We start from the raw sequence: 23,504 nt of genomic DNA, 5'->3' as shown, positions 1-23,504 counted from the left end.
TGTAAACTTTTTTGGTGTCCTAAACGACTTTTCTTGTCGTCTGGGAGGCTTATGCAGAGAACCACCAGTATAGTTTGAGTGGGTGACGTGAGTATATGCTCTTTAATCGTTGTGAAGCTCATGGTTTCATCTCTATATTTGAAACATTACTTTAAAATAAGCTGGTAAACGTATTTTAGGGGGTGGGAGGTTTAGTGCCCACCCAAGGGTCAAAGGTTTCACTAGATAGATAAGCTGATCATAATTTCTGACTGACAGTAGACGGCACCGACTGACTCTTCAAGAGCACTTTGTTTTAGATACCTGGTGAGGTGACCCTGTTACTGTTGTTTTGTCTGTTTTTTAAGGGTTTGTGGTTGAAGGCCCAGAACTAGACAAGTTCATAATGGTTGCTCTGATTCGAAGTGGTGGTTTCCTAGAATGCAATGTGGGCTGCCACTGCTCCATCCAGAAAAAAAAAGTTAACCAGTATTATCTAAATCTATTGAGAACCAAACAGAAAATATGAAAGCAAGCAACACATTCCTTAAGTAGCTAAAACAAGAATAAACACCAATTACAGTGGGCAAGGGCAAGGGCAACGGCAAGTTCAGCCCCCTTGCATCCTGTTTCTCTTTTTTATTTTTATTTTCATTTCCTACAATATAATATTTTAATTTTAGGGAGAGTAATACTTATGTTATATAAAAAGTGCTGCTGGAGTGCTCTACTTCAGTTGGAGAACCTTATGGTACAACACACTCCTCTATGTTCCAGATTTCTTTTGCGTACTGGGCGATTGTTCGGTCACTGCTGAATTTACCACTACCAGCTGTGCTCAATATTGACATCTTTAGCCATCTTTTCTGATCTCTGCAACACATAATAAAGAAAACATAATGATGAATAGGAAATCGAGAATTGGGAACACCAGAAAGATCTTTAGCTTCACGTGGTTCTATTCCATTTTTGGCAAATTTAACTAAAACAGATGTCCAAACCCAAAGAACTTGCAAACTCTAGATTATATAGCCTCACAAATATAAAGGGGAGTGAAATCAGATATAAGTCCAGTTATCTATACTCTACATCATGGTGCTAGCTTCTGGTGGACACTTGAAAAATTGTACCCTCTTAGGCTATTGGACAAATTTTTTATTCTCTCTTCAGATTGGTGAAGTTATGAAAGTTGAAGATGGATTTGTCTGGAGTTCACATTTTCTTGGTGTGAGATGCACTTTTAACAAATCTACTACCGATGAATGTTATTAGATTTATTATATTTGACATGGAAGCATCCACCACCACAAAAATAAAAGAGAATGGGTTCTGATTTTCTTACTTGTAAGCTTTGTCCACCCTGGATTGAGTGTCCATATAGCTTGGGAAGTCATGACCAACCAGGAAATAATCACCCCGTCCATAGCCAGAATCCCCCTCCAGAGAATCAAGGAGTGGATTGTAGTCATAGCTGCCAAATGCACCGCTTCTTATAAATTGCTTGGCCTCCTCAAATCGTGGATCTGGCTTGAACTGTAGGATATGCGGGATCCACGTCAGATTGGTAAAATGTAAGTTTACTTGCATGTATTTAATTTGTACCATTGAGAAGTAAGAATAAGTATAATGGTAGTTGTTCTTTTCCACCAAATTATTGAAGTCAATACAAAGTCAACTTAAACTGAAACATGAAACATGAAATAATTTACTGTAACAATGTAAAAAAAAATTAGTCGTTCTTGCCCATCATTCCAAGAGTAGGTTCAGAAATTTAGGAAACCAAACACAACCTTTTGGGCTCTTTAAATCATTTACAAACCTCTTTTCCTATATTAGATTTTACTCACTAAGGTTTCATAACAACAAATTCTGGTTAGATAACATTTATATCTAGGACATGAATCCACTTGCAACTATGTATGGTATTAATTTTCATTGTTCAGGTATTGGTGGAATTGGAAATTCTCATTGGTTTGACAGGAAAACTAATCTTTTTTTTTTTTCCTGAATTCTGATTGATTCAGAGTCAAGTGAGCAAGCTTTCTGACTACTTGATAATATTTTTCAACACTAGTACTAAGAAATTGGTTTCCCTTCAGACCAAGAAAGGTTGTTAAACTCAATTAAAGTACAACAAAAGCTTCAGGGAAGTAAGAGGCTTTTGTCATTTTAGAATTAAAAGAATAACAAGAAATTGTAGCTTATACCAGTCCATTCTCTCTCTCCTTGCGCAGCCTGGGGACTTCATCAGCTTCGGCACCAAACAGGAAAAAATTCTCCTCCCCGATTTCCTCTCTGATTTCCACGTTAGCTCCATCCAATGTTCCAATTATGATGCAACCATTGAGTGCAAATTTCATGTTGCTAGTGCCACTAGCCTCCATGCCTGCTGTGCTGATATGCTGCGATAGCTCGCTTCCTGGAATGAGAATTTCAGCCACCGATACATTGTAATTTGGCACAAATACAACCTGAAAATTTATACAAATTAAAAAAAAAAAAAAAAAAAAAAGGATCAATCCAAAATTTGATGCGTCGAGAAGGAAAAATTGATGAAAATATTTCATGACAAATCAGAAAACTAGGTGAGTGCATTTGTTGCTTGTTAGGGCATGTGCATACACAAATATACTATGTCAAATTTCCAAGATATCAATTGAAGGAAAATACAAATTTTGACAATGATGGTAAAGGTGCAGAAGAGGACTAAGACCAGCTATAGATTGGTTCCAAATCAAGTTTCTCTCATAAAGCCAAATAATAAAAATTGTGACGTTTGAAGACCCAATATGAATAAAACAGAAAATATGAAAAATCTGTACCTTCAAATAGTTATTGACCTCGGGATCACTGTTGACGACAACACCAACATCATTCACCAACTTGACTATCCTTTTAGCGTTTGTGTATGTTGCAAATGCTTTTCCTCCAAGCATGATGGTGCGTGGAGTCGTCTTTGCACGTTCCTCTGAGCTCATTTCCTGAGAAAGATCAGTTGTAAGAGTAGTATTGTGTTTATAGCCATCCAAAAGCATGCTAAATGGAAAATATATCTTCTGAAACCAAGAGTATAAATATAATTTAACAAATGCAAATACAAAACCTTCATTTAACGGTCCAAGGAAAAAAACTCCATTGATTAGATGACTTTGATCATGTAATCAGAGTGAACTTTTTACCAATAAAATATCCTATATGAGACTCATTAAATGATAAACTCCCACCTTTTGAATGTGTTTTACATATTGTGAATGTGTTTTACATATTTAGACAAAAACCATGCAATTTTTTGCAATTGGATTGTTGGGAAGTCTTTCATACCTTTAACTTCTTGTACCTATAAATTGCACCCAGAATATTCAGCAACTGTCTCTTATATTCATGGATGCGCTTGACTTGTATGTCAAATAGGCTATTGGGGTCAATGCTCAAACCAGTCACTTGCAATATGTACTGTGCCAGACGACGTTTGTTAGCCATCTTTGCCGATGCCCACTCAGTTTGCAAGTCTTCATTGTCAGCAAACTGTTAGAGAGAGAGGTCAGTGGCTACATTTCACTCAAGTAAAAAATCTGCTAATATTACACTGAATATCTTGAGTACATACTTGACGAAGCTGAGAAAGGAGGTCCAGGTTAGTAACCCATTCATCAGTTTTCAACCATTTGGTGATTATGCTACTCAACTCAGGGCTACAAAAACGGAGCCATCGGCGAGGAGTTATGCCATTGGTCTTATTCTGGAATTTGGTGGGCCATAAAGAAACGTAGTCTACAAATAACTCTGCTTTCAGTATGTCACTGTGTAACTGAGCTACACCATTTACCTACAGAGACATGCAACAAAATTTTCTTTTTAGTTCGAAAAATTTGGAGCAATAATCAGATGACATATAAGACAATATGACAAAAAAAAAAAAGAATATAAAAGAGAGGAAGGATACGACAGTTGAGGATGGGAAATGGCTCAATATAACCAATACCAATAGCTCGCTTGACAATTCTCTGCTAGTGAGGCATTGCAAGATTGTGTCAGGAATTATATCATTTTGTAATTGAAAATTTAATACTAATATAAATAAGAAATAACTCAACCAACTGCAAATTTCTGCTTACCAAAACCCTGTATGGAAAACTTTAGCATCATTCAGAGACTAGCATGCTTTCATGGTTATGGACAATTGTACTAAGGAAATAAAAGCACATTTTTATTGCTGGAGAAAGATTTTCTGTTTGTTGATTCTAAATGTTGGACCTTTTTCATTGTGTTTCTGTGATTTTTGAAGTGCAATTTAAATCTAGAAGCATCAACAGAAATCAGAGACATAAATAGTCAAATAGTAAACTGAACATATCAACAGGTGATCATCTTAAGAATAAATGGGGAGAACAAAAAAAATAAAATAAAAATAAAGAAAAGAAAACTAGGCAGAGATCATCTTACTGTATGTGCAGACACCACACATAAATTTGCCATCCGCACGACTGGCTTTTGTGGATTGGAGCTATCCAAGATGCATAAGCTGGGAACCTTACTCTCAAGATCAGGTCGGGTAGAATGTACCATTTCTATAAACTGCAAGAAGGTTCTTAATGATTCTGTACTCATCACATATAACATTACACATAGAAGTACAATAAGGGCGAGCAAAATACCCTCTTATCAATTTCTTCTATGATTTCCATATGGCGAGGGAGGAGTTTTCTCATTACAGTTTGTGACCATTTTTCTAAAGCCTCAGGAAGAACTGTGTGATTCGTATAAGCAATTGTCCTGGTTCAAGAGAATCTTTCTGTTATTCTCATGAGCTATCATTTAACAAGAATCATACAACAAATATGCCAAAGGCCAATCCTAAAAGAAGATAGTGAGACCACATAATGAATTATAATTTATAAATGAAAGAAACAAAAAAATAAATAACTTAACACACTTTCTTGTTACATCCCATGCTTCATCCCATCCAAGTCCTTCATCATCCATAAGTAGTCGCATCAATTCTGGAATTGCAAGAGTAGGATGGGTATCATTTAGTTGCACTGCCACTTTGCTAGGAAATTCAGACCACTGCCTTGAATCATTTCCATGTTTCCTCTCCTTAAATCTGCATATGATATCCTGCAAATAATCTCAAGGTAAGAAAACAACTTATTTATCGTAATGGCATCACAAACTTTGTCACCATGAGTACAAATGAAGGCTCCACAACAACTTGGGGCCTAATGGATTATACAATTGTAATAGCACAACAAACTCTGTCTCATGAGTACGATTGAAAATTCCATATTAACTCAGGGCCTAAAAGATGGAATCATAATCATGCAAACTAATAGCCTAAATACTTTTCCTGGTGATGTCGATTGCATGAGATGGAGCCATCTTAATCTATTATGACAAGAAGCTTTAAAGTGCACAACGTTCTCTTCCAGGTGACAGAGAGAAACCACGTTGGCGATGCATCTCAATAATATAACTCATAATTTTCACACAAGAAAAATAGAATCAAGACAATAGGAGAGGAAATTACGATTTCTTAGCTTGAGAAATGGCACGTCTCATGTTGAATTTCAATGCTGAAAGAATGCCTAAGTTTGTTTTTCTCTAATTTTCTAATGTGTGCTTCAGAATTGTCTACTTCAAAAATTATTTATCTCAAGTGAACTAAAGGGCCCTTTTCCGAACCTTTTTACAGGAAATAATTTAAGCATAAAATGCATAATGTTCAAAAAATAGTAAATACCCATTATATGATAATACAGATAACATTACTTGCAAAAGTGATGAATCTAGGGTTACAAAATGAGAACTAACATACCTGAAGTGAGGCACTGCAAAGGAAAAATTGTTGCTTCAGCCGTAAAAGCTTTCCACTTTCTGTAGCATCTCCAGGATATAGAACAGCACAAATCTGCAATGTCAAAAGTTGACGCGAATTTCTATCAGACAATCCAAAATGATATGCGAGCAGACATGGATAAATATAATCGGAAGAGAAAAAGTTTACTAGGAACCACACATTTTTTTAGGTAGCAGGAAATAAATGAGTACAAGCCATAACAGAATATTAAAAGGAATGAACCAACAAATTTGCAAGAAACAATTGGAAGAGCAGCCCTCAGTAGTAACTATTTTTACATCATATACAACATATGGATATGTTTTGCTCTAAACAGAGGTGGCCAGATCGCTTCAATAACTATTTGACTAGGGTAATGGATAGCCAACCTGCTGAGCTCCAGAATGAAGTTGTGCAGAAGATTCATATTGTCCATCGTTAAACTTAAATAAGTCAAAATCCTCAGCACTAGCTTTTGCTTCCCAAAGACGAAGACTAATAGTATTCTTGGTCTTGTATCCTGGAATGGGTACATCATAAGCCAGTGCTTGAATAACCTCTCCCCCAACCCATTTTCGGCTGCCATAGATTTAGAAACAAAATAGTCAAGAAAGAGTAGAAGGATGCAAGTATTTTACGGTGGTTAAGTGTGAGAATAGACCAAACTGCAATATGGACCAAGATAAGAAACCAATCCAAAAGTATTTTTCTTGTCATGTAGTAAAAAGTTAGCACTTTTTTACGAGAAGAAATGAATAATACTCTGTGACAACTGCACAAAGAGTAAAATCACACTTACGAGCCTGAGGGAAGGATCTCAACATGACCAAAAAACCTGACAGGAAATACAACGTCATGTCTGACAACTTCCCAAGGGCTGAATTTCTGCAAAACACCAATTGCCAATTACTAAAGAAAGGCATAGAATTAAAGAAAAACTTGCAGTTTCAAATCAAACCTCAAGCCAATCTTCTGCAATTTCTTCCTGGCCCTCCTTGGTAATTTTCTGCTTAAATAGTCCATATCTGTATCGTAAACCATAGCCCCAAGCAGGCAAATTTAGTGTTGCCATGGAATCCAGAAAGCATGATGCAAGCCTTCCCAAACCACCATTTCCTAGTGCTGCATCTTTCTCCTACATAGGGTCAACCATCACTATAATTTGAGGTTTGGACTGAATATATAAACATGTTAAGGTGTATCCATCATAAAAAAGAAGAAGAATAATGGGGTTCTTGTGAAAAAGACTCGTTGGTTCGAAAATCCATGAACTATAGTAAATGGTATCAATATTAACACAGTAGAATTCATCCGGACTTTAATAGTTATGCAAAAATAGATATATAGCGTGAGGGACTACTTAATATTCATCACAAGGCCTATAAAAGATTGTTATACCTGTTCAGAAATGTCCTCAAGTTCATGTCCCAATTTATTTAGAGCGTCGGCGTATGCATCTTGAAGGTTCAGGTTTCCAATGGCATTGGTTAGAGCTCTGCCCTGAAGAAACTCCATGGACAAGTAATATGTTTGCTTTGGATCAACTTTGTCAAAATGATAATAAGTCTCATTCCATTGCTGCAAAATTCAACAATGAAATCATCATACAGATGCTTCAATCCAATAACACAAAAAACAGAAAATTTGAGAAACGACGAAGCATGAATCTCACAATCACTAACTACACCATTATGAATGGGAGGTGCATAATTATAGAAAATTAAGTCAAGGAACAAACAAAATTCTCAGAAATTATTCTACTTTAAGCAAAAAAAATTACCACCATTGAGATGCTTCAAACTAAAAACCACAAAATGCAAAAGATCTGAGATACAGTGAAGCATACATCTCATAATCACCAATTACAAAATTATGAATCAAAGGAGCACAATTATAGAAAATTAATTGAAAGAGCAAACACAATTATCAGAAAAATTTCTACTTTAAGCAAAAAAATTATCACCATTAGGATACGTCGATCTGATAACACAAAAAGCACAAAATCTAAGAGACAATGAAGCAATTAAACTCATAATCACCAACTATAAAATTATGAATTGAAACAGCACAATTATAGAAAAATTATCAGAAAAATTTCTATTTTAAGCAAAAAAGATTATCACCATGAGGATGCTCCAATCTAGTAACACAAAAACAGAAAATCTGAGAGACAATGAAGCATGAATCTCATAATCACACCAATGAAAAAAATGAATCTCTAACACCAACTACAAAATTAAGAATCGAAACAGCACAATTATAGAAAATTAAGTCAAGGAACAAACACAACAATCACAAAAATTTCTACTTTAAGCAAAAAAAGAAAACAACTAAAAATTGATGGTTTTTCAAGATTCATACTTGAACAAGGCGGTCCCTAACACTCTCAGCTGTGGCGTAGTAGGCTTGCTCTGGTTCGAACTTGAAAGGAGAAAAATGAGGAGTGAATCGTGCGTGGTAATTGATATTTGAAGCGATCTCTGATGGTTTCTCCGCCATTGGATGCGCGATGGCTTGAATTTTTGTAGAATTTGCATAACCTGAACCATTAGCTTCTGTGGTGGTGTCTGTCGCCATGTTTAACTGCAAAAAACTGCTAATCGCAACCAAACAAAATGAATGACAAATCGAAAAAAAACAATTGGAAAGATTCGATCTATAAAGAATAAAAAAGTTGAGAATCGAGAGAATTTAATTACTTACTTAAAGATAATTGAGCGTCTCTGAAGAAGATAAGGGTTTCAGATCCACCACAGAGAGAGAGAGAGAGAGAGAGAGAGTTCTCGATTTTATAAAAGAAAGTAGAAACTCACGAGAGGGAAGGCTGGGAGATTGTCACGTGCTATGGTAAAGAAAAAAGAGCGAAAGTTCTGCTTACGCTTTAACCATAAAACTCGTTCTCTTTGTTTGTACGTTGTGTAAGACAGAGATATTTCGCTGGACAGAGAAGGAGAGAGAGCGAGAGAGATATTTCCGAATGTGTGTGTGCGTGAGAGAGAGAGAGAGAGATCAGTGGTTGCTTTATAATGAAATGATAGACAAAATAGAGATTGGCGTTTTTGGAAAAGGTGATGGTTGCGAAGAAAAATATCAGAGCTTAGAGCTTAAAAAAAGGAAGCACGAGAAGAAGAGACGAAACTCTCTCTCTCTCTCACTTAGTCACTCACACTCACTCTCGGATTTTTCTAGCCTCAATGCACGGTTGAGGATCTCTATCAGTGCGACGGTTAGGATATGAGAAAAAACGCAGATTTCCTCAAGATTGATTCTTGTCTTTAGAGATGAATACACGTATACATTTTCAACGGATTGAGGCTAACATTTTCCTACATCACATACTGCAAGTGATAATGTAAAATATTGGTGGTTTTGACGTTTTATGGGGAATGGGAGTAATGCATCCGATCCCTGTATTTTTCTTCCCATCATAGCCGTTCATTGGACACTACGCTACGGGTCCAACGTTGTTGAGCTCTTGAAAAGTTCAACGGAGTGAAATGAAAATGGGTATATAACTAAAGAAATGTGAAACCTTTTTCTTACTAATATAGTAAGATTTTGAGCGTTACCAAGGGCCATTTTACTCCAATGGATCACCACATCAGAAATCCAGCTAGACATCCCTCTAAAATTCAGATCCAAAACAAAAAAACTCACTTATATTTTTCTTTAAACTAGATCCAAGGTTTTTGAAAAGAGTGGTAGTGACTTCCTGACTCTCCCATGGTCTCCTGACATTCTAGAATCATAATTTTTTCCTCGGGATACACAATTACATATTTCATAAATATAGGCAATTATGAATCCCAAGAAAAAATTTTATGATTCTGACACATGCCACAACAAGAAAGTATGTCAAAGAGGGGAGTCCAAATTTCAGCATAACTTTGAAACTTATTAACAGAAAAGAAAAAAAAAACAACAAATTAACAATGAGTAACAACTTTTTCTTTTTCAAAGTTAATAAAATTTTGTCCCCTACACTCCTGAAGTTCAGGATAGTTTTTGGATGCCAATAGTTGGATGTCAAGAGTGAGCCCAAGGAAACTTAGTAAGGGTGAAATCCCTATTAAGGCAAAGGGAACTCTAATGTGCAATGTGCAAACTGACTGAAAAAACAATCGACTAATGTGGCATGTGCACAGGACCCATAGATTTTCCTTAAGAGTATCTCCAACCATAGATTTTAAAAATATATGGTTACATGTACATTCCGCTTCAGTTAAGTGTATTTGAGTGTTTTTTATTCTTCTGATATTTCTGAAATCAGAACACGTGGAATTACGAGAAAGCTAAAATACTGATCATAAGTCAATCAAAATGTGGGCAGTAGACCCACAACTGACACGTCAGGTAGGTATCAGGAACTTGGAGTTGGGTAGAATCACATGTAGCACACGTAGAGTCACATGGATCATCACATCTGCATCATGAGGCCATCTCCTCTCAAACTAGAGTTTGGGCACGGCAAAGAAGATAAAATTGGAGGGGAATCCTTAAAAAAGAGAGTAAAGACAATCTGTGGACTATAACATTGAAAAAAGTATTATTAAAAACGGGTAGAAAAGAAAAAATAATTAAATTAGGATATTTTTAAGATCAAACCAATTCTTCTTCGCCTTCTCTAATTATGATAGAAAGTTTTAGGATCATACGATCAAAACATTTATCTCTACTAGAGTCTGTTCAGAACCATGAAATATGACTATAAATTAATATCAAACTGATTAGAACTGGTTGTGGAGTTATTTGCGAGGGATTAAATCAGACACTACCAATCCCAAAATACAATTTTCCAAATCAAGTCCAATGATGATTTCAAAATTCATTTGTTCTGATCTCGAGGAATATTCAATATTCTAGACCTTGGAATGATAGTACAAGGTGGAAAAGTACCATTTCTTTATAAAAACAAAATCTCAGTTCCCCCAACAGAAGACATGGAAGTTTGGAACACATTTCAACACTAAAAGAGGATAATTTTAAAGTGAAATTTTTTGTAATAGAAACAAAAAAGTAAAAAGTCTTTAAAAAATAAAACGTACCACTTACAGATTCATCCATCTATTTGAGGTATAATCACTTTCTATTTCAACTCTGATCACAATGAATCGATACTGTCACACCAGTTCCAGAGCCTGACTTATTGATTCGATGGAGAAGCTGTTCAGTACTGATAGATAACCGAATCATATCACCCATCACTGCTAATAGATAAATATTTCAGAAGCAGAAATAATGGATTCTCAATCTATAGGATGCTAATCCCATTCACCAAATCGATGTGAACATCTACAGATTTCGCCAAATTGATTGCTGCGCCAATATAGGAATGAGGAGTTAACTTCAAAAGATTTGCCTTTGCATCGTCAGGCAATTCCAAGCCTTCAATGAAGTTCCTTATACTCTCTTCATTAACTGTTCTTCCTCTTGTAAGCTCCTTTAGCTTCTCATATGGCTCCGGAACGCCGTATCTACGCATCACCTGGACCCAAATGTACAAACTCGTACATAGTCAAGAATTGGTGGAGTTCCAATGAAACTTGGAACAAAATCAAAGAAGAACAAAGGAAAAACATTATCGCTTAACAAATATGTTCTGAAACTAAATTAAATGAACAATGCCACGAATGTGGAACAGGACACTGTTTCTTTTTATTTTCTTTTTTCTCTCCTAGGAATACTTATGCCATCGATGGGAGGATCAGTGCAAGTTATCGACTTCTGTTTACCTTCTTTGGATGAAGAGAAAGAGATGGTGAATGTGCCCAAGCAACAAAGGGTCTAAGATTGGTACACTTAACCATATAGAGTGTGCTGATCACTCATCCTAACATGCATTCATCTTTTATTGACAATTGAAACACATATATGTGTCAAATATGCATTAACGGCTGCAAAGGAAATGGGACTTTATTTTATTTATTTAGTTTTTGAAGTAACAGAATATCTTTCTAATTTATTGGTGCTAATCTAGTGAGTTTGCCATGTGCCACACATTGATAAATCAACTGCAGGAAAACAATCCTAACCGTGCAATAAGTCGCATTTTCAAACCTTTTCATGATTTATAACAATGAGGAGCTTTCTTTGGACAGTCCTAAAGTAGAAAACAGTGGTCATGATTATCTGATTCGTATGATTTCTGGGATTCGATCAATTGAGTGAACCAAATCAATGGTTCAGAACAGTGAGAGGCACATTAATTGGAAAGTTCAGATCAATGAGCATCCCACCCGTTCAACTGCAGATGGGTGACAGTATGGCATTCCCATAGGGAGGAACTTTATAAATACCATATTAAATTTAAGGAAGAAATAAATGGTAGTAATGCTACAGAAATTTCATGTCTTTGTGTCCATATGTGGGTAAATGAGTGTAGGTGTCAGAGCCAAGTGGAGCTATAGCAGGAAACATATAATAAACTCAAATGCTAATAAACACAACTGAACTATCAATGTGTAAACTGAACAGAAAAAAAGGTCCTGGTCACTGCTGCAGAAATTAAGAAAAGACTACATGTTTAGAAAGTTAAGCAAGAAACATTGGCATGTTTAATCACATTTCAGGAGAAATGTCTTATTTATTTTATTTTCCCCATATTCCTAAATGAAAGATGCACAACTAAAAGCTTTTAAAATTGAAAGAGATCATGTTAAATAAATAAACCAGAAGTGATTCAAAAAGGATCAGTAGCAGATGCTTACGGTTTGTATTGGTTCAGCAAGCACCTCCCATGAATGGTCCAAATCTTCAAGTAAGCGAGCTTCATTTACCTGTGATTCAGAAAGTTACAATTGAAATTAAACTTGCCCAGTTCATAAGCATTTATACAATTTCTTATGCACAACAGGTTTAATTAGTCCTATAAACAATAATATATGTACATGAGGATGCTAAAATGAAGTGATTATGGCTTCTTTTTTTTTTTTTTTTGGTAAGTTAAAAAAATAAAAAATCAGATGTTATCCATTGAAGAACTCTTCCAAGTTTACAAAACACATCTTTAAAACCAAACTCACTTTTCTAGCTGAAATAAACACCACTTATAAAGGAAACATGAAATAAAGAATCACTGGTGATGCAAATCGTTGTAGATTACATTACTAAGGGAAAGATCACCAGATCCATTTGGAATAAAGAAAGAATAGAAGGGCAGAAGAAAAGCATAGGTTATCCGAATGGCCAACCATTTTGCCTGGTGACTTCAGCCACCTAAATAGAGTGTAGCTAATGCATTCTTGATGTAACACATAATGAGTGTATTTTTGCATTTTTTTTCTTTTTTTAATAGGTACAGAAATTTTATTGAAAAGAGAAAACAGTACAATCAGGAGGAGGTCAAGAAGACCATCCTGTAGTGGAAATGATGTACAATTTCTGGGAGTAAACACCAACAAATCCACAATTTAACACTCACCTGAAGCTTTGAAATGCCCTGTAGGGTACTTTTGTATGCAAGTAGTGAATGCCCTAATCCCTCACCCATATTCCTTAGAACTGTTGAATCAGTCAGGTCGCGCTGTCACAAAAATTGTTTAGGCAGCTTGTTATTTCCAAAGCAAGATATACACCATCAAGGATCTATAATTTTGATTGCAACAAAAATGATACAACATTTTCGCAGTGTCAGCTAAATGTGGGAATCAAAAGCTACTGATTGGTCAGGCTCATGAAATTCAAATCAAGAGATCATTTTATAATATTACTAAGCAAATTTTCATTGCGCACTAGCACTTGGCATAATATGTACATGGCCGAAATGTCCTAGAACTTTTGGAAGCTCCAGTTAAGTTGCTCATAAAAGTTGTACTAGATATGTTTTCTGGGATTAGAACCAATGAGTAGGAAATGGAAAAATAATTATAAAGAAAGACCAAAATAAAAGTTACAAGAAAATCAAGATTAATACCTGCCAGCGTGAAATAGGTAATTTCGTGCTAAGGTGGGATAGACCACCGTTAGCCTTACCCAAATTACCCTCACTGTTTTCAAAGTCGATAGGATTCACCTTGTGAGGCATAGTTGACGACCCAATCTCACCAGCCTTGGTTATCTGTACAACATCTCCAAAGGAGGCGATTCTAAATTGTTAGGCATTAAGAAAAATTGAGACAAGTGCAACACTAAAATGATTTTTCTTCTTCTTTTTTAATCAGAGGGCCCACCTGCTTAAAGTAACCTAAAGATATGTAGCCCCATATGTCTCTGTCAAAATCTATCAAGATATTGTTAAACTGGATGATTGCATGGAACAGTTCCGCCATATAGTCATGAGGCTCAATCTGCATAAAAGAATTCAACAATCACATGTAGAAGCAGATGTGATGCACTCAATATCACAAGGCCATATAATCAATGAATTGGCTATGAAAAAAATGTATGGGAAACACACCTGTGTCACGTAGGGATTGAAACTTAATCCCAGAGACTTTACAAATTCTTCTGCAACCATGGGCCAGTTAATTTCAGGATACGCAACAAGATGGGCATTGTAATTACCAACAGCACCAGCAAACTTTCCCAATAATGCAACTTGAGATATTTGCTTTCTTTCTCTGCTTAATCTGGCAGCAAAGATTGCCATTTCCTTTCCCACAGTGGTAGGTGAAGCTGGCTGCAAGATTATCAAACAAACATGTATGAGACAAGACGTTTTAAATGCTGCTTTAGTTCCATAACTTAAAATATCTCATAAACAACATTAAAAATGGATAGTGGCACCGAGTGGTTGTTCCTTGATGACATGGAACCAAGCTTGGGAAATTATGTACCCATGCAAAACATAGGAAATTTTCTCAAATATATTCATGTAGATGGATTTCAAAAGATGGAATATAAATTTGAGATCTAGTTACTAATGACAGTGTCGGATAATATGTGACATTATATTTAAATTTGTCCACAATTCTACTATCTATACATATATACATATCTTTATTTTGAAAATACCATTCTAATTCTTGCTGAACCAACTTTTCTTTTTCTATATTTGCAAGAACAGATACAACAAAGAGTTTTACAAGACCTAATCAGTGCCCATTGCAGATTTTATTTAAACAATATGAAAGTACACTGTAATAGTCCCCGGTGGTCAAATTCTAGAACTTATTTCAAGAAAAGATATCCCCGTGTTACCTGCCCATGAGTACGTGAAAGCATAGGAATATGGGCATTCTCCTTTGCCATGTTACATATCGCTTTAATCAATTCATCCATGACAGGAAACATGACTGTGTTGAGCGCTGCTTTCAACATCAGCCCATGCGCCAAGTTGTTGATATCCTCTGATGTGCAACCAAAATGGAAAAATTCAAGTACCTAAAATGGAAAAAGAGAAAAGGAAGTGTTCAATGATCCTATAGAAAGATGTTGGATAAGTGAATAACAAACATCTCGGGAAACTTCAATACCGAATAAAATTGGAGAAGTAAATACTAACCTTCACAACCTCTGGATGGGATTGGCATTTTTGTTTCAAAAAGTACTCAACCGCTTTCACATCATGGTTAGTCACTCTCTCAATCTTTTTGACCTCCAAGGCATCATTCATACTAAATCCATCAATTAAACCCTCCAAATATGATTGAGCTTCCTTGCTGAAGGTTGGGACCTCTGTGACTGCAGCAATTTGTGAGAGCTTTATCAACCATTTGATCTATAAGAGAAAAAATTTGGATAAATTATAACAAAATAGTTTCTCAGAATATATGAATAGTAGACAATATGAGGTTACATGGAGAATCTTGAATTCGAATGATACCTCAACAAGAACACGGAAGTGAATTAGGCCATATTCACTCATGAAGGGAGCCAAGTCCTTAACTTTTCCCCAATAACGACCATCCAATGGTGATAAAGCTGTTAAACTAGAGAGCTCGAATACATTAGGATCTCTGCCAAGCGTTCCATTCATCTGAGACATGAAAAGTGTCAAAAAATCAAATTTTTTTATTCTCGGGCCATCGATTTCAACCATTGTATCAAATATAAGGTAAGCAAAGTTTCAATATTTATTCGAAGATTCAACAAAGAAAATGTATACTAGAGGGGACACCAAAGCCCTCAGTCCAAATCATCTCCATTTATCGAATAATTTTTCAAGTTATGCGGCAATTTCACCTAATCGAATTCTTGAGAGAGAGAGAGAGATGAAACAAACAAACAAATCACCTCTTTTACTACGGAGACATGTTTGTCTGTGAAAGAAGCTCTGCAACTGCACCCTGTAGGGTGAAAATTTCTGAGAAATGGAGACGAAGCATTTGAAGAGCGATTAGAGCTTGAAAGCTTTCTGGGTCTTCTGTAATGGATCGTGGTTGTCGAGTTGAAAGGAGAGGCCTGAACTTGAATATTTCTCGAAACCCTAAGAGAGGCACCAAGCTCCATGGATAAAAATAATGGAGATCAGAGAAATCGAGAAATCGCAGATAAGCCCTCAAATATTTTACAAATGGAGGGCGACAAGCTCCAGTACATATAGAGAGAGGATTTGCGCGGTCTTTTCTCAGTAGGTCCAGAGAAAAAGAATAAAGTTGATTAAGAAATAGTCCTCCACTTTTGGTAAATATTAGAGATACTCCTGTATGTTTCAATCTGATGACCCAAATGCCCCTTGATCTCCACATTCTCTTAGAATTAAGTAAAATGACGTAAATGCTCTCGTCTTCAACTTCATTTGTTTTTTCTTTTTAAAAAAAAATCGCCCCCCCCCCCTCTTTATTTATTTATTTGCGAGTTCTGTGGAAATTCATCAGCCATCCAACTTCAAAACCTTGGATCAAGCATTCAAAAAATTGTTTTTTTGAATTTCTATTATTTGAATTTAGATTTTTTACAGGAAATCTAGAGGGATGTGTTGTTGGATTGCTAATGTAATAATTCATTTAAGCTCGACGACCCTAGATAGATTTCAAATCTCACTAAATTTGTAAGAAGTCCTTTTTTTCTTTTTTTTATTTATATTATAGATAAGAGGGTAAAACGTAAGATTTTTAAATCTCTTTTAATAATTTATATTAAAAATATTACTTTATTTTATAATAAATAATAAAATTAATATTATTTTTATAATATTTTCTATAATAAATCACAATTCTAAAATTCATTTTACTACAATTTTGTGAGGAATAAGAGTCCACTTTTCTTCGTCTTTTCCCTTCACCCCTTCAGTTTTATATCTTTCCTCTCCTCCTTTCTTTACCCTTTGAATAATGCTGAAGTAACCTCAAGATTAAACCGCACAACTTGACGTGAAAGTGTATGGAGAACCACAGATGATTTTCCTTGAGATATAAGTGAACAGCATCCATGGTTCCTTTCCACTTTCACGTCAAGATCTGCGATACGACGTCCAATCTTGAGGTCACTCCAACACGGCTCGTACCCTTTTATAAGTAATACTCCTCGAATTAAATTTTTTTTTTTTATTCTTAAAATTTAAAGAATACTCCTCCAATTTTATTATTCGTTTCCATTTTAGGCCTCTAAAGTCTTAACCCCTAAGAAGATGGCCGTGCCCTGCCTACATGGGCGAAATGTTTTGATCAGATGTCTCCAACATTAGCTTGAGATCAGAAAAAATCTCTCTCTGTCTTATTTTCTTTTTATAGCTACTATTAATACATCAAACTGAAGATAAGCAGTTGTTTACAAAAGGATCGATGTGTTGTAAATAAAAATTGGTACGCCAATAGGTTCTCTCCTTCTTTTTCTGTTTTTTTTTTTTTTTTTGAAATATCGTTGTACACAATGAACAAACGGCTAAGATGAACTCAATTGTTACTCCTAGGAACTTATGATTGCAAATAAAATAATTTCCTAACAAGACACTTTTCTAAGAAAATAGTATTAACAAAATAGTTTTTCCCATAAAATGTAATAAAGTGTTTGCTGAGGGTAACAGTTGGAACGATAAAATGATAACAGGATTTTCCGCCTGGATGAGAAAATGACTTTTTTTTTCCCGGATTTGAGCAGAAAATATTTTCCCACCAAAATATAAAAATTATTTTTCTTGACACTTTGATTCCTCTGATACGAATAAACAAATCTCAGTTTCTGAGAAATTATTTTTCTGTTGATTTCCAAGTGCAATCATACAAATTCTTAGAAAAATCTTATAAACTAATAATGATAAATAAATAAATGCCAAGAATTCACTAGTGTTTAATATGGTATTATTTATTAAAAATTGACACAGAAACATACGTTGCTATACTTGTTCCACATTGATACTCAAGCTTGTAAGGCATGTCTAAATAGGACTGTTGAGTTGAGATTCCACAAATCACTGATCTGAGTGCTCTTGTGCCCAAGATGAATGTGACCAAGACCAAGTGATTTGCCAAGGCTGCGGGATCCAAAATGTATAAAAAGGGACAGCACTCGGGCGTGAGCGTGTGGACAACGTGATAGTGAGAAAGTAATAAAATCGGAAGACTATCTCAGGGATTCTACAGTTTAGTTTCTTTACTTTGAAAGCTCTCTATTTGCACTTTAAACATTCTCGTTAGATTTTGAACCAATTTGATGGGAAGATGTCAAAGAACACTAAACAAAATGGGTAAATCCTTGTTGTTTGAAATTAAAAATTTAAGAGGCATAGTAACCCATATGAAAATACATATATTAACATATTAATATGTATTCTCAAAACAAAGAACAACAAAGACAGAGAACTAAGTAAACATACTTCAGAAGATAATACAAATGAAATCAGATTTTGCTTGTGAGTTTACCAAACAGTGAATGCCGGCCTTCGGCAATAAGTTCCCCATTTTCTTTGTTTCTCAGTAGAACAATTGTTCCAGAATAGCCTCCTTTTTGCCCCAAAACTTTTGCTGTAATCTCTAACTCATCCTGCCAGTGAGAATCACAATAAAATCTAAAATAATCTCTAGAGGAAATAAGGCCAAATGCATATGGTACAAATAAAATAGAAATTAATATTCCATCTCAACTTTTTGGTGACAAACTTCAATTCGACTAGTAGTTGTCTTGTACATGTTTGGGCCTGTGATTCCTTTGAAATAATACCTTTTAAGTAAAACACTATCTAATGTTAAATAATATATAGGTGTGGCGCGTGATATCCATTTGGTGATGCCCATGGACATTCCACATGTGCATGACTAGGCTCTTGATTATCCATCTCAGCTTTTTTTATTTGTACGTATCTCAAGTTGACACATGTAGGGTAAGGATTGGGTGCATAAGTTTAGCAAACAAACCTATAAATTGTGGCAAATGAGATTGCAAACTCATTATGAAGATAAGGTGTTAATGGAGAGATTCTACACAAGGAAGTGCCACCCTAATACCATACTCATCTTTCATTTTTATAATCATTCGTCGATACTATTAGGAAAGAACATATTATAAAAGTAAAGGCTGTAAATAAGATCCCACGGGGACGATTTCCATACATTGATCTTGGCAGTTGAGAGGTATGAGATCGACATGTCCACAGAGACCTTCATAGGGAGACCATCAACATGTACTAGAGCACCTCCAACCTCATCAACTAGGTTTGCAATGGCACCAGAACACAAATTTCCACTTACTCCCTGCAAAAATGAAAGAAAATTTCAATTTTTTTCAACTGCTACCTAATATAGAATCAGCTAAGTTTCATTGGGTTTTGATGATAAAGAAGATTTTGAACCACTAAAATGGATGTTAAGAGTTATGGACAAAGAAATTGGTATATTAAGTTTCAAATTTATCTTCTTGTTGTTCTTGGCCTCATTCAAACTTTTCACTGAAGAACAACAAACCAATGGTCCGCTTCCCTACTCGATACTACAATTTCTCAATGCAAACCATTTGCCTTAGAATACCTCTTTGAATTCTAGCATCTTTATAACAGGTTATGTGAATCCTCGAAGCACCACTTTAGTGGTTGTTATCGATATATCTTACTGAGTTTAAGGGAATTAAAATTATTTGGTCATGTGTGTTTCTTTGGTAAGATGGTCATCGAGCATAGACCTGAAGTGCTATCATAGTGATTTCAAAGAAAGCCAATTAGAGCCCTAGTTGGAAGAAATATTCAGGTTAAAGGTCCTAAAAGAGAGACAGAAAGACCTAAAAAAATACAGATGAAGATAATGAAAGAAGATATGAACTCACTTTCAACAATAGAAGACTTGACTGTGGACATAGTGGAATGGATGAACAAGATTCATTTAGCTGACCCCAAATCTTTGGGATAAGGCTTTGTGGTTGTTCTATCGTTGTTCTCTTTGCTAAGTACCTAATAATTTGTTAACACTGGCCAGGGAGATAAGTTGCCCCCTCCCCCTTTCAATTTTTTTGGAGACTTAGACACCCCTACAATTTGGTGATTATTTGAGATACCCTATGCTCTCAAGTTGATGACATGCTCCGTTCCCTTCTTGCTTCAATATTTTGTGTTCCCCTAATTTTTTGGCTGATTTATTAACACATCTACTTTCTGGTGAATATACGAGATACGCCCCCCCCCCTCAACAAAAAAAAAAAAACTCAATTTTTTGGGTGATTTAGCATTCTTTTATCAAATTGGTGAATATTTGGGATACCCCTGGGGGTTTTCAAACTGATGACATGCCCCCTTTGACCTTGTTCTTCTTTTCTAGAAACAATAAGCTAAACACCCTCATTTTCATTTTGTAACAAAAAATCCTTAATTTTTCCTCCTAAAATGACTCTTCAACCTCAATAGTAAATTAATTTTAATCTATTTAACTACATTTTTAATCCATTGTTCTGAACATCTCCTTAATCCCCTATAGAAAACCTCAGAATTATCTATAAAAAAATCTCATCATATTCTACTTCAAAAATCTATCTTGAACGGAAGATTTGAATATTAAAGTCAATTAATCTTAAGGGTAAATTTTTTTACCAAAGAGGTTGAAGATGATTGGTTTTGGGAAGAGAAATCAAAGGGTTTTTGGTTGAAGAGGAGGGCAATGAGATCATTTTGCATTAGTCTATTGGAGAAGACCGAGGTCAAGGGGGCATGTAGGTATTATTTTGAACTACCCATGTTTTTAAACAGATGACATTGCCCCTTGACTTGGGTCTTTTCTCGTTCACTAATGAGAAATTACCCCTGAATTTTCTCCTCGTCTTCAAGCTCTTCAACCCTAGCATGAACTAGAGTTAATGGTGTGATTCAACTTGGGATGACATCTCTTTCAAAATATATCCTATTTTATTGTCTCTATTTTCAAGATCTCTTTGTATAGAATCCCATATAGAAATCTATTTAAAAAATTAAAATAAATAAGGTATATTGGGGTTGCAATCTAAGCCAAATTACTGAAAATTAATAGATTTCAATTGTTAAAAATCTTATTTCAAAGATTTTCGAACATCGATGAATAATTCTAAAACACACCCAATTAATTGGAAAAAAAAAAAAAAAAGCTTTGTCGATCAGAAAGACAGAAAGATTGGATCGTTTTGAGAGATTAGTTTCTCTTACTGTTAGACGAGGGGGAACCTTGAAGGTGCAAGAGACGAAACCAGGTTCGACTCGGTCGACTCGGATACCTTTGAGTGCGAAGTCCTCATAGAAGCTCGGACCGAGTCCAACTTGATGAGGACGAACAATGAGTCTCGACACGGACTCTTGCTGATCCTCCGTCAACTCCAAAGCTTCTCTCGCTCTCTCCATTTGCACTCCTGACTCGTCTCACGTTTCACAGATTTTTCATTTCTGGTTAGTTATAGTAATTGAACGGTGTTGACTTTTGATTGTTATTCAAGGGACACGTGGCACACTCTCTAATCTCGGATTAGTGATGGCGATGATGACTGATGAGTGTAGGTACAACTATTAATGGGCCAGGCCGGTTTTAGGCCAATCCGGTATTAATTGGGTTTAAAAGGATAGTCTAAGCCCAGCCCGCCTTTAGTTCTTTATTTTATTTTGATCATGGCACTCCATTTTTTTCTTCTCATAGATAGAGATGAGTGAATTACCATTACGTGTGCTAAATATGAAAAAATTCCGAGTCAATTACAATATTCATATTAATTCCGAAAACATGCACGAATTATTTTTTTTAGCGAATTTGTTGGTAAGTATTATTAATTTAAAGTGACGAACTCGTTGATAGATTATCAGCAAATTTGCCATTAAAAAAATAAAGATATTTTCTCTTAAAATTTACGTGCAAATTTATCGCTTTAATACTAGCAAATTTGTCACTTTAAATTAAAATACCTACTAGCGAACTCGTTGGACAATGAGTCATGCATGTTTTCAAAATTAATATGAACAGTGTATCGAAACCGGAATTTGAAAATAAGTTGCGCACGTTTTGGGAAAAATCCCTAGAGAGATTTTATAAACACGCCAATTTTTTTACTAGTAACACACCAAACAATATGTATACAATCATTTAATTTCAAAAGGATTATTGTGTTATAAGTAAAGGTTGGTATGCTACTAGAATCTCTCTAAATAAAACCATTCTTCGAAAGCAACTACTTGCACACCACTTAGAAAGACGTTTATTTGTTCGAATGAATGTCTTGAAGTCGAGGGTATGAAAGTCATTGTTAATTTGTTGGAGGGGTATGTAAGATATTCTTCAAAACATAGAAAGACGTTTATTTATGTACATTTATTTAATATACCTCTATGATCTAATACTCCAAGAGCTTCTTTATTCTAAGAATTTTTGTTCAAAGAAATCCTAAAAGATGATTTTGGAGTCTTTAATCTAATTGGTACAATGTATAGTTGTGTGCCAATATAAGTTCTTAAAAAAATTAAAAAGTCAAAAACTGGTAATTATTCAAGAGCATAGTCACAAAATTCTCCGATTTTTTTTTTTTTAAAATTTCATAAAATTCTCTGAATTAGGGTTTAGCCGATTAAATCAGTGAACCGACGATTCCATGATTAAGTAACATTTTACCCTCCACCTTCAATTTTTTTTCAAGCATCAAAAGAAGAAATGATTTCTAGAGAGATTGAAAATGATGGATTTCGACAAGAAATCCAAAATGAAAATATGAAAAATCTCCGAAATTTTCCTATTTCTTTAATGAGATTTTTCCGAATTAACCGAATTGAAACCCCAATGAATAATTACTGAATCAACAAAAATCGAGGAACTAAAATCATTTGAGAAACCCCATTGCTTTATCAAAATTTATATTGACTTGATCTCCGGAATATAATCGCAAGAGAAAGAAGATATATAAAATCTAACAATCAAGACCAATCAAAGAAATGAAGACTGAAGAGCCTAAGATGGAACAAATTCTGCACCCATGAACATTATTATAAAAGTACACTTGCGGTAGTACAAAGTGTCCCATTGTAAATTCCAAGGTAAACTCCTCCTCCCTCTAATAAGAATAGCTCTCCACCACATTAAAATAACCACCAAATTAAATATTTCTTTGGAATTGTAAATTCCCAAGGAGTGCCTAGGAATTCTCCTCTAAAAGTATCATTTTATGTCCTTGTCTTTGTCAAATAACATGCCAAACTCTACATTCCTCCTTGCAATTCCTTTATAATATGGTTTATTTATTGTTTTTAAAAGCAGGGTTATCATACTATCTAGAGGGGTTTGAAGGGGAACCCCAAGAGTTGTTTTGTTGGTGGGGTTGAATTGCAGAATTTGAGTTGTTAGGACAAGAAGATCCATCTTCAAAGAACAAGTTACATAAAGATCAA

At 35.1% G+C, this 23,504-nt stretch overlaps 3 protein-coding genes across 5 annotated transcripts; all 3 read right to left on the bottom strand.

The window, feature by feature from the left end:
• Positions 1 to 505: 505 nt before the first annotated feature.
• PHS2 (alpha-glucan phosphorylase 2) lies at positions 506 to 8,874 on the bottom strand. Of its 3 annotated transcripts, none has more exons than XM_086444971.1 (16): positions 8,515 to 8,874; positions 8,177 to 8,408; positions 7,214 to 7,393; positions 6,774 to 6,950; positions 6,615 to 6,700; positions 6,205 to 6,394; positions 5,795 to 5,887; positions 4,913 to 5,097; positions 4,635 to 4,752; positions 4,423 to 4,554; positions 3,587 to 3,805; positions 3,301 to 3,504; positions 2,802 to 2,960; positions 2,187 to 2,450; positions 1,322 to 1,512; positions 506 to 852 (listed from the first exon to the last, which is right to left on the bottom strand). In XM_086444971.1, the coding sequence occupies exons 2-16, from the start codon at positions 8,390 to 8,392 to the stop codon at positions 726 to 728; spliced, it is 2,541 nt and encodes an 846-aa protein (XP_086301097.1). In that variant the 5' UTR covers positions 8,393 to 8,408; positions 8,515 to 8,874; the 3' UTR covers positions 506 to 725. The 3 variants fall into 3 exon arrangements, with proteins under 3 accessions (XP_086301097.1, XP_086301098.1, XP_086301096.1); XM_086444972.1 differs by having other exon boundaries at positions 8,177 to 8,411; positions 8,519 to 8,874; XM_086444970.1 differs by having other exon boundaries at positions 8,519 to 8,874.
• A 1,914-nt stretch (positions 8,875 to 10,788) lies between these two features.
• Positions 10,789 to 16,409, bottom strand: LOC147399563 (uncharacterized). Its single transcript, XM_086444973.1, has 10 exons — positions 15,989 to 16,409; positions 15,579 to 15,731; positions 15,258 to 15,473; positions 14,954 to 15,136; positions 14,211 to 14,432; positions 13,984 to 14,100; positions 13,728 to 13,871; positions 13,236 to 13,337; positions 12,523 to 12,591; positions 10,789 to 11,300 (listed from the first exon to the last, which is right to left on the bottom strand). Exons 1-10 carry the CDS (start codon positions 16,202 to 16,204, stop codon positions 11,067 to 11,069), a joined length of 1,656 nt encoding a protein of 551 aa, XP_086301099.1. The 5' UTR covers positions 16,205 to 16,409; the 3' UTR covers positions 10,789 to 11,066.
• A 2,013-nt stretch (positions 16,410 to 18,422) lies between these two features.
• LOC147399562 (Thioesterase superfamily protein) lies at positions 18,423 to 21,521 on the bottom strand. Its single transcript, XM_086444976.1, has 3 exons — positions 21,291 to 21,521; positions 19,243 to 19,383; positions 18,423 to 18,676 (listed from the first exon to the last, which is right to left on the bottom strand). Exons 1-3 carry the CDS (start codon positions 21,480 to 21,482, stop codon positions 18,533 to 18,535), a joined length of 477 nt encoding a protein of 158 aa, XP_086301102.1. The 5' UTR covers positions 21,483 to 21,521; the 3' UTR covers positions 18,423 to 18,532.
• Positions 21,522 to 23,504: the final 1,983 nt, after the last annotated feature.

This window comes from Akebia trifoliata, chromosome 6 (assembly GCF_017979445.1).
Source record: "Akebia trifoliata isolate Shusen 1 chromosome 6, ASM1797944v1, whole genome shotgun sequence".
NCBI classification, from domain to species: Eukaryota; Viridiplantae; Streptophyta; class Magnoliopsida; order Ranunculales; family Lardizabalaceae; genus Akebia; species Akebia trifoliata.
The sequence above is the reverse complement of the archived record's forward strand: the minus strand, read 5'-3'. Positions and strand labels throughout refer to the sequence as shown.

Coding starts and splice junctions, on each gene's coding strand:
- LOC147399563 (XM_086444973.1), bottom strand. CDS start 16,204: ATGGAGCTTGGTGCCTCTCTTAGGGTTTCGAGAAATATTCAAGTTCAG. Junction 15,137..15,257: donor CCCATCCAGAGGTTGTGAAG/GTTAGTATTTAC, acceptor TTTCCATTTTAG/GTACTTGAATTTTTCCATTT. Junction 13,338..13,727: donor TACCTATTTCACGCTGGCAG/GTATTAATCTTG, acceptor TTTTTGTGACAG/CGCGACCTGACTGATTCAAC.
- PHS2 (XM_086444971.1), bottom strand. CDS start 8,392: ATGGCGACAGACACCACCACAGAAGCTAATGGTTCAGGTTATGCAAAT. Junction 7,394..8,176: donor TTAGGGACCGCCTTGTTCAA/GTATGAATCTTG, acceptor TGAATTTTGCAG/CAATGGAATGAGACTTATTA. Junction 3,505..3,586: donor TCCTTTCTCAGCTTCGTCAA/GTATGTACTCAA, acceptor TCTCTCTAACAG/TTTGCTGACAATGAAGACTT.
- LOC147399562 (XM_086444976.1), bottom strand. CDS start 21,482: ATGGAGAGAGCGAGAGAAGCTTTGGAGTTGACGGAGGATCAGCAAGAG. Junction 19,384..21,290: donor AGGTTCCCCCTCGTCTAACA/GTAAGAGAAACT, acceptor TCATTTTTGCAG/GGAGTAAGTGGAAATTTGTG. Junction 18,677..19,242: donor TCTCAACTGCCAAGATCAAT/GTATGGAAATCG, acceptor TCTCACTGGCAG/GATGAGTTAGAGATTACAGC.